Below are 10,111 nucleotides of genomic sequence, written 5' to 3' on the forward strand. Positions count from 1 at the left end.
TAATAACATTTTTTATCTTTTATGCCACAATAACCGTTTGATGTAAAAAAACAATATTTTTTTAGAAAAAGAAACAATATTTTTAATATAACAATATTTACGTATAATAAATATTTAAAATCTAGTTTCCTTTACACGTAAAAAATTAAATAAAAAAAAGAATCAATCTGTACTTTTCAGGGAAACCAAACACTAGAGAGCGATGCTTCTACCTTGGCTCTACACACGCAAATTCAGATCATCATTCATTCATCAAGATGAAATCCAATTACCAGCAAACCCCAAGATAAATTAAGAAACACCTTTGTTAACTTGGTAATGATTACAGAAACCACCTGTGTCGAGACCAATCGTTAAAGAAACACAAGTGTCATCTTCTTTGTCTGATTCAGGGCTTCTTCATCCTAATGCTCCATTAAAGCAGCTTCGGTTTCTGACAAAGGAGCTGCAAAAGTAAAGCGATTGAACACTGGATGCTTGTAGTATTACGATCTACGCATCAGTTTACAGAATATCAACAGAACGGTTTAATTTTTAGTGTGTTCTATTCTAATATTGTTAAGAGTACACTTCAACACAATGTGACTAATGTCATGTAAACACTAAAGAGGATTATAATGAACGTACCTAACAAGTCTTCGTAGGTATCTGATAACAGGGACGAGTCCATTAGTAATGGTGGGGAAAACACTTGATCTTCAACGTCGTAAAACGATTGTTGCGCATCAGAAGCTACACTGTTTGATCCAGCAACTGAGAGAAACCCGTTCCCGTTGTCGTAATCTTTGAACGAATCGAGGTCATCAAACGCGTCAGGTATATCGCTGTACTTGCTTCGCGCTAGGCTATGGGGAACATTGCGTTCAAGAAAGGAAGGCTCGCTAAGAGAGGTAAGTAACCTCGACCCTCTGTGAGGCAGGCCTTTGGTTTCTGACGGAAATCGGGAAAATCCTGCTCCTGAAAGAGGTACGAAGTAATGCTCGGAGCCTTCATCGGATTGACTGTCCCGTGATGATCCTGCTGAAGATGGGATCAGTAAAGCAGCTTCCCTTACAGATTTCTTCAGGTTCTGGACGAAAGAACTGTTGGTATCTGAAACCAAAATTAGAGTTGTAAGACAAAGGTATCTGTGAATGATATTGGCATCTTTTATATACTACACAAGTTTCGTTTTAGTTGAGAAAGAGATAGTAATTATGCAACAAACCAGTCTGCAAGTTGTCTGCTCGAGTTTGTGATAGTGGTTGGTCAGTAGTGATCTTCTCAGACAAACTTTCCATTTTGTTGACCTCAGAAGCCATTGGGTGTCGCCTTTGTCCATTTCCACCTTTACTAGAAGAAGTAGGAGTGGAGCTAAATAATTGTGGAAGCTTTAACGTGGGACTGGCTGAGACCTTCTCGAGCTGAACATTAGACATCGTCGAGGTCAGCTCAGCAACATCATTGGATACGCCTTCCTGTATTAAAAGGAGGAGAAAGGTACGTGAGCGTCTCTATCAAATATGCATCGGAAGAAAGTAAATGTTAACTAATCAAACTGTTACCGTAATTCTCCCACTCCCCTGAGATTGTAGAAGTGAAGCTGCTTGCCCTTTACTTCTCGTAGCTGGAGGTAACGTTGGGGGAAGATTATTAACCTTCTCAGTACATTCTAATATGGATTTCTGTATGGCTGGAGAAACTTCCTTTAATTGGTTGATGAGTACCTGCATATAGTGTGCCACCAGCAGTAAGAACCCAGAAAATATTTAACCAGTAAAGTCTGAGCTACATGCATAGGAAATTTTTTGTAGGCATGCTTCAAGAGATCCTATAAACAGTATGTTTTAAAAATATAACTACTCCATCGATCAAGTTTTGATACTCTCACAAGAGAAGCTGAATCAGAATACTCACAATTATTCATGGAACTCCGGGAATCTCCAATCAAACATACTGCCTTTTAAAAACAATACAGGATTGCCCGAAAAGCGGACTTTTAGTTTATTTTTTGTTACTGAAGCGGATGCGTGTATAAACTCTGTTTCCTCAATAAATTTCATCAAGGCCCTCAACAAAAGCATCGTACTTTCTATGTTTTGCATTTGACTTTCACAGTTGGGTAAATGCAACTTCTACCTAAGCCAACAAACAAGCAACACATTTACCTGAAAGCTAGCTAAATGTTGTTGATGTTCAGTCAAAGTTGCAGCCAACGATTCAACATGGCCATTTGCACCACCATCATTTGCAGTTCGTAAAATATCTGGACCTTCCCCGTCATTTGCTTTAGCCTAATATGCAAACGTAACAAATAAGTAACAAATCCATGGAACAAAAACACCTCACAGAGATAAAGAGTGGAGCATTAAGCAATGACATAAAGCGTATAATTAGACAGAAAGGTTTGAAGTACTTAAATATCCTCACAGAGATATGAGAAGACATACCAACTGAAGAGACTGTTTATGAATGCGCTGCAATGCGTGTGTCCAGCGCCTTATGATTTCCGCTACATCAACTGTCTGGTTGATTCTTCCACCTCTGTCATCTACTCGAGAAAGTGTTTCATCACTTGCTTGTGAGTTGGTTTCGAAACTGTCTCCTACAGAGTGCTGATCATGCATGTTTGCGTACGATCCATCACTTAGTTCTTTGTCATCTGCAAGTGATAGAGATGAATCATCTGAATGGGGAGAGAGCAGTTCTGCACGAGGAACTTGAGAACTCTGATCCATCGCTGCAAGTAGGGCTGATCCTGAAATTCGGTATCTACAGACCAAAGATCAGACGTCAGTATATTGGGAAGTAGAATTCAAACCGTGTGTGTCATAAGAGGCCAGTTACCTATGCTCCCTGTGAGCTATCAAATCCTCAATGGGACCTGATGCAAGAACTTCATGCTGACCTGAAGATAGTAAATAAAAATCAAACTATATAAGTCTCCTGCATAATTCTAAATTCCAAGTACTATTTCTCTGTATTTGACTCAAGAGAATGAATAGAACAACATAGAACCTTACCTTTACGAGCCATAATAGAATCCCACAGCCGAGTGGACTTCGAAACTAGATGAGAATTTTGGCTTGAGCTAGACACAAGGTCATCCCACACTTCCCCTTCCTGCTTTACTTTGGTTCTTAGATCGTTAAGTTTTTCTAGTTCCTGCTGCAGGTAAGCCTATGCCAACGAAACAGAAAATGAAATGCATCAAGAAGAGCCCGATATAATCCAGGCAAAACAAATCAGTACCAACCAACAAAGAAGAACATACCTCTTCAGCACAGAGACCACGGAACTCTGCGGTCATCTCATGGGCTAAATTAGACCACATGGCCTGTCTTTGAACCGCAGTTTCTGCGTCTTTAAGGAATCTACGACGCTCAAGCACAATCCGGGCCTGCAAACATAGAACCCACAATCTTGAACGGATCCACATAGAACCCATAATCTTGAAGAGAAACTATATGGAAACTACCTTGGTAACAGGAAGCAAAGTAGCTGCATGTGAGAAGGACACGTCAGTTAGCGAAGAAGGCAAGGGACTGGAAGCCACATCAGCAGGAAACGTCCGTCTATGAACTTCTCGTAACGCATGCAGTGAAAGTTGCCATAAAAGCTCCACAAACCTGTAAATCAAAACAGTACGTTCCCCCATTTACATATCACCACATCATCTATTGCTGCTAAAAATGGCCCTAGAGTTACATCCGAAACCAACCTTGGCCCACAGCAAGTGGCAAGTGATGAAACCCTAGAGTTACTCCTTGGTAATGCCCCTTGTGATTCAAGCTCGCTTATAATCCCTTGAACAACCTTTCATTCGCATCAAGAAACTATGGATTCAGTTAGCAAATCCCTCAGTGTAATCATTAGTTCTCAAAGCTAATTTTACCTTGCGGAAATCGCGAGATTGAGCCGAATCGAAAATTGGCCAGACCTTATCGAAATCCTGAGAGATCGAGAGGCAACAAAATCAATACGAGTGAATTCAAAATCAATAGAGAGGAATCGTACCTTTGAAGACTGGGCGGGTCCTCGGAGAGAAGAGAGGATGAAGTAGAGAAGCTGTTCTCCGAGCTTCGGGTTGGAATGGCGGAATAGCCCCACCCGAGGCGTACCGTTGGAGGATCCGAGTCCGATCACGTTCGGATCCAAGCCTAAGAGTAAGCAGTTGGTGTACATTGCACTCTCGAGCTCTAGTTCCCTCTCCTTCTCTCTGTCCATCGTCATCACCGATCTTCCTCTCTCTCTCTCTCTCTCTCTTTCGCTCCCCTTTTCGATTTATTGAAATCTCGATCGTAATGTGTTCTTTCCGGCGAAGTTTTTAAAAATAAGTCCCTGAGCATAAATAATTTGGGGAAATGTCCCTACATTTGTTTTTTGAAGCAACTCCCTACATTATTCTAAATATTATTATTTTTCAGATTTATTTTTAAATATAAAATTAAATCTTTTAAAATTTTTATAAGTATTTAAAATTATTTATAGAAGTTTGTAAACTCAACTTTAACCCCAAAATATTAAACCCTAATAATAATCACTAAACCTTAAATCTATATGTTATAGTATTTTTGAAAGTTGATATCCAATTTAGGGTATTTTAAACAATTTTTAAAAGATATTTTGTTTCTTTAAAGAACAGTGTTCAATACAAAATATTCAATTGTTTTAAAATATTTCATTAACCAAATTTAAATATGAATCAAGCCTTAATAATTTCAATATAAAAATCATATCTGACTAAAATTGGAATTTAAACAAAAATAAAGCTAAATCAAATTATCCATTATCTATCATGTTTTACTTTGGATACTATCATCCATATATCAAAATAAAAAATCAATTGAAAATTTGAAACCAAATCAAAATTCGAATTTAAATTACATATATTGTCTTGCAGCATGGTTTTTTTTTTCTTAAACACTCCAGGGTATGACCTTGCAGCATGGTTTGTAGACATATTATTAACATAATAGTATAGATTTGACACTATATAAAAAATGGTTTCAAAAAAAAATTTCCCAAAACATATAAAATAAAAAAGATGAATCCAACATGGATTGTTAATAAAATAAAAAAGAATCATGGGGTAAAATTATAGTAAACTAAAATTTTGGGGTTATAATTTGAGTTTAAGAGACTAGAGTACTCATTTTCTAAAATGTTTTTGACTTTATCCCAACGACACGTCAATTATAGGCATTTTCAAAATGAAGAAGCAAGGAGGCTAATGCTAATGTGCACCTACGGTATAATTAACAAATCACACATACTGTCTTTTTGTTCTGCCGTATTTGTTTTTTTCTCTAAAATTAAATCTCCAACGGTTGGATAATGACAGAAACTATTACTAGATGTTATTATATGTTATTCACTATACTAATGCCAATGGCAATACGATAATATTTCTTTATTGGTACACCAGAACCGGGTGGATTCAACGTTTCAGTGATCTCTTCCATCTCGATTCCCAAGGTAAGTTTTTTATTATTTTAATCTTTTTTTTCGTTTGACTTTCAAAAAAAAAAAATATACATATATATATAATCGAATCTATCGCGGGCCGCCACGTGTTGTGGGGCCCGCGGAACAGTAACGAGACGGTATCAGCCCAGTGATACTCTACGGCCCGAGTTCACAACCATTCTATTATTCTATTATTATTTTTTCTCGAAAAATGTGTGAATTCCACCTAAAATCTTTCGATGCACATGCCCTTAGTATACTTTCTCTCCATTATCCTTTGAATTTGAACCAAAGCTAAACACCTGTACGAAGTTGCTTGAATTTTCATTGTCGTGAATCCTTTTTTAATGTGATAATTTTGGCGCACGAGAAATTATGATAATTTGTGTATTTTTGGGTCTTTATAATAAAAAAATAGTATAGCGTATATAGAATGTTTTTGATTGCTCATCGTTTATGCCATAAGGCTAAATATATGCCCATGTATTTGCTTCAAGCTATATGTACCAATCAATAAATAATAAAATTGTAAATCTTTTTTTTTTCTTTTTAAATCTTCCTAAACATATTCATACTTGATATGTGTAACTTGCAGGCAAGCTTATCACAATACATTCTCTCAAGTTAGAGCGTGAAGATTAAACGAACGCCCAACTCCGAAAAAAAAATCACCAAACTCTCAATGTAGTAGGAACATGTATTACTCCAATCAACGATTCCTAAAAAAGGTGGTTGTTCTTGGACAATATGAAGGATATATATAGGGGTGATCCTACTTTTCCAGACAACTCAAATAGCCTAACGTTTGCCATAGCACTTCTTGGCATACAAAACCAAAGAATGAAAAGGTGCCTAAAACAATTCAACTCGGGAAATAACCATAGATAGCATCAATCTTTCGTAGAACCAAAACCAACATGTTTGTCTGCACATTCCATTTTTTCCAAATATTTTTGTCTTAGACACGGCTGATCATCTTTCGACTGGATGGATATTACATCAATCATACGAGTGCATATTAATCGGCATGAAAGATGATAAGAGTTGTATGTTTCACATGGTCTCATGATCAAACATGTGGCTTCACTCCACTACGTATCCTCAAAACTAACTCTTACATCAACTTAGTATTTGTGAATTTAGACAGTCTTGTGTTTATTTATTGAAATAAGATAGATCTCAAACAACGCAAGTGTTATAGAATTCAAAGAGCATTTTGGCCCAGCAACTAGTTTCTTCTTTTTTCTTCACAGTTTATCAGAAAACCAAAGAGCATTTCACCATTTCTTCACAGTTTCCCCATAACCTCTGCACACACAAAAAAAAAAACCCACAAGACGAAAGTATTCAGACAAATCTCACAGCAACAAGTTCTTCCAAGACAATAACTACATAAATCTAGATTGGGGTTTTTCCCACATACCATTTAGTTCTGATCAACGGTTCAGGGAAAAGAGCATGCTCTGGCCACCGGGCAAGTAAGCCACATTAGGAGATCTAGCAAGCGTAGCTGCAACCTCCCTCGAAGCCTCAATCCTCCTAAGCTCGATAAGTCCCATACCAGCTTTAGCCGTAGCGTCAGAGATCAGCTGCGCAGCTTCGCTCTCACCTTCAGCTCTTATAACCGCAGCCCTCCTCTCCTGATCAGCCTTCATCACCACAAACTTAGACCTCTCCGCCTCCTGCTGCGCCACCTGTTTCTGCTCAACAGCCTTCGAGAACTCGTAACCGTACGACAAGTGCGTGATTGCAACATCGTCGAGCACAATGTTGAAGTCTTTGGCACGTTTGATTAACGATTCGCGAACAAGCGCCGAGACGTGAGGACGCTCCGTGAGGAGCTGGTCAGCGTTGAACTGTGCAACCACGGCTTTCAAAACCTCGTTTCCAATCGAAGGAAGAACCTTCTCGTCGTACTCTAGACCCAATGTTTGGAATATGTATGGCAGACGCACAACCTTGTTACATTAATTAACAACAAGATCAACAACTCAAATACTATAATGTGATTAAAGCAGCAAAAAGATTCTAATAGTTAAAACCCTAACCCCTAAATCCAATTCCTGAGATTCAATCTTTGATAACATCTGCACAACCTCAAATCTCTGTGGCGATCAATCAGTCTTGAGTTTGAAATTATACCTCAGGGCGAGAGAGAACACGGAGGGTGAGATTGACCATCTGAAGATCCTTCGTACCGGAGATGGAAGAGAACGTGTGAGGCTTCGTGCGGATGTCGAAGATGTGGGGCTTCTGTAGAATCGGGATCAGGAAGTGAGTCCCTTCGCCGACGGTTTGATCCATGACTCCTCTGAATCGATCGAAGATCACAGCTCTCTCTCCGCCGTCAACGGTGTACAGCGACGTGTTCAGCACCGTCGCCGCCGTTCCAAGGCCGAAAGCCGCCTTCGCTAGGTTGGAGAGGAACGAAACCGCTGCTTGTTGGCTTCCCATTTTTCTCGAGACGTGAAGAACGAAGTGAGGAAGAAATTGAGACGACGACGAGAGGAGGTGGAGGAGAAGAGTTTTGTTAGGGTTTATGGATGCTACTATGGAAAATGCTTTAATGGGCCAAGAAAATTATCCAATAACATGAGGATTAGGCCCATTACGAACCCGTCAGCATTAGCGAAGATAGATTGGTCCACAGGAAAGAAAACACTTTACTAATACTTCAACATCTATTACATTTACACTTCAATAATCTCTCTAGGAATAAAGGTTTTGAAAAAATATCAATAGTTCACATGTTTTTTTTATTATTTTATGTATATATCTTCTTCTTTTTTTTATATATCTTCTTTTTGATTAAACTAATTTTCCTATATTTGAACTTACTCTCCAATAATGAAGAAACTGTTCAACATACAAGATATATAAAATAAATGGCTGAAAGAATCGCAACTACAAATATTAAATTATAAACACTAAAAGAATTGATAGAGTATACAACCTAATTAAGCAACTAAGAACACTATTAGTGCTAAAAAGTGATAAGAGGCTTTGAGAATGAGAGATTACACACCATAATCTATTATCCATAAATACTATAGCAACTAGTACATAAGCAACAACAGCAGTCACGGCTAAAAACATAGAGGCAAGGATGCATCAACCTGGGTTTAAAAAGCGTGTCAATGCTTTGCCAAGGAATGAGGTGACCTCTGGGGGGAGGGGGTCACCGCCTTGAGGAGGTGAAGCCTGGCTAATTCAAGCGAGGGTCGTTTCAACGTCACCTCAAGCCTTCTTGGAAGCCTCACGCCTCATCACATATCATTACGACATTACTTATAAGATTCCTATACAAGTTATTTTGTATTAGAAAAAGAGAATCATGATTAACGTATTTTATTCACTTTCTTTTTATGGTTCCAAAACTTAAATTCACGTAAAACCTAATTAATGCATTTATACTTTTAAATAAAGATCTTTTATGTGTGACTCTTTTACTATCCAAATCTCTTTTTTTAACACCATACTATCCAAATATATTTTTCTTTTTTCTTGCACTTCTGGGTCTATAAATCTTCTGCTTCTTGCTTCTGCTCTATTCTCTAAATCTCCATATTCTTTTCTTATCACCATTTCTACTTTAACAAAGCAAGTCGATCCAGCAAAAAAATATGCAACTACTGATCCTAAGAAGTTTGGCTGTTGGATATGTAAATTTTGTGGTAATGTCACAAATGGTGAAGTTTTATGTGTTAAAAACATCTGGTAGAAGGATACCCAACTGTTACTCTCTGTCTTAAAGTCCCATATCATGTGAATGAAGAAGTCAAGACTTTCCTCATTAACATGGTTGAAGCAAAAGATGCAACTTCAATAAAGAGCTTGATTTGCAGAGCATTAGTGTAAACATTATGGTCGTTATACTATACAATCAATATTTCTCACAAACCATTTAGAAAAGTATTTACAAAATGTTAATGCTTTTTACTCAAAGCTCCCATATAGAGTTTTTGATGGAGCATTTGCAGTTAAAAATATATAAATTTTTAACAATAATTATATATAATTAATTGATTTTTATTTAATAATATAAAATTTATGTTCATAGTAAATAAATTTATATTTTTTAAAGACAAAAGTTGTGACTAAATATTTTTAACTTTTAATAAGAACAATATTTAAAAAATAATATAATTTTATATATACACATATCATTCATTATTTTTAATAAAAACATAAAATAATATATATTTATATATATGATATATTATAAAATAAACATATCTAAATTATTTAAAAATAAATAAATTATATTTCGTATATTAGTTTTTATGATAATATTATATATGAATATTTACTGTTGTACCAATAAATAAATAATGATAATTTATATATGAATTATATATAATAAATGTATTTTATTTAATGATATCAATAATTATTTTTATATCCAAAAATTATTTTATATATAAAAATAAATTTTATATTTTAAATAAATTTTATATTTTAAATAAATTTTACATTTATTGTTTTTAAATAATAATATTTAACATTTAAAATTTAATTAAATTTATATGATTAAATAAGATTTATTATTTTAATAAAATATATTATTAATATATATATATATATATTATAATTAATATATAATATTTTAAAATAAATATATTATGTATTAACTTTTATGGTAATTTTAAATTATATACTATAC

At 35.8% G+C, this 10,111-nt stretch overlaps 2 protein-coding genes across 3 annotated transcripts; both read right to left on the reverse strand.

Annotated features, from left to right (window-relative positions):
* Positions 1 to 4,282, reverse strand: LOC108855826 (AUGMIN subunit 6). Of its 2 annotated transcripts, none has more exons than XM_018629740.2 (13): positions 3,997 to 4,282; positions 3,875 to 3,931; positions 3,701 to 3,795; positions 3,458 to 3,608; positions 3,254 to 3,379; positions 3,003 to 3,159; positions 2,827 to 2,887; positions 2,430 to 2,751; positions 2,148 to 2,273; positions 1,545 to 1,706; positions 1,208 to 1,457; positions 628 to 1,092; positions 1 to 433 (listed from the first exon to the last, which is right to left on the reverse strand). In XM_018629740.2, the coding sequence occupies exons 1-13, from the start codon at positions 4,210 to 4,212 to the stop codon at positions 405 to 407; spliced, it is 2,217 nt and encodes a 738-aa protein (XP_018485242.1). In that variant the 5' UTR covers positions 4,213 to 4,282; the 3' UTR covers positions 1 to 404. The 2 variants fall into 2 exon arrangements, with proteins under 2 accessions (XP_018485242.1, XP_018485241.1); XM_018629739.2 differs by having other exon boundaries at positions 1 to 445; positions 3,997 to 4,281.
* A 2,232-nt stretch (positions 4,283 to 6,514) lies between these two features.
* On the reverse strand, positions 6,515 to 7,973 carry LOC108848296 (prohibitin-3, mitochondrial). Its single transcript, XM_018621618.2, has 3 exons — positions 7,591 to 7,973; positions 6,872 to 7,406; positions 6,515 to 6,756 (listed from the first exon to the last, which is right to left on the reverse strand). The coding sequence occupies exons 1-2, from the start codon at positions 7,900 to 7,902 to the stop codon at positions 6,885 to 6,887; spliced, it is 834 nt and encodes a 277-aa protein (XP_018477120.1). The 5' UTR covers positions 7,903 to 7,973; the 3' UTR covers positions 6,515 to 6,756; positions 6,872 to 6,884.
* Positions 7,974 to 10,111: the final 2,138 nt, after the last annotated feature.

Source organism: Raphanus sativus, chromosome 4 (genome assembly GCF_000801105.2).
Source record: "Raphanus sativus cultivar WK10039 chromosome 4, ASM80110v3, whole genome shotgun sequence".
In the NCBI taxonomy this organism is placed as follows: domain Eukaryota; kingdom Viridiplantae; phylum Streptophyta; class Magnoliopsida; order Brassicales; family Brassicaceae; genus Raphanus; species Raphanus sativus.

What these genes read in the sequence shown, in the direction of transcription:
- LOC108855826 (XM_018629739.2), bottom strand. Translation starts at nt 4,212, where the DNA reads ATGACGATGGACAGAGAGAAGGAGAGGGAACTAGAGCTCGAGAGTGCA. An exon ending in TTCTATTATGGCTCGTAAAG is followed by an intron (nt 2,888 to 3,002) that starts GTAAGGTTCTAT and finishes TACTATCTTCAG; the next exon opens with GTCAGCATGAAGTTCTTGCA. An exon ending in TACCTACGAAGACTTGTTAG is followed by an intron (nt 446 to 627) that starts GTACGTTCATTA and finishes TTACTTTTGCAG; the next exon opens with CTCCTTTGTCAGAAACCGAA.
- LOC108848296 (XM_018621618.2), bottom strand. Translation starts at nt 7,902, where the DNA reads ATGGGAAGCCAACAAGCAGCGGTTTCGTTCCTCTCCAACCTAGCGAAG. An exon ending in GTGTTCTCTCTCGCCCTGAG is followed by an intron (nt 7,407 to 7,590) that starts GTATAATTTCAA and finishes TAATGTAACAAG; the next exon opens with GTTGTGCGTCTGCCATACAT.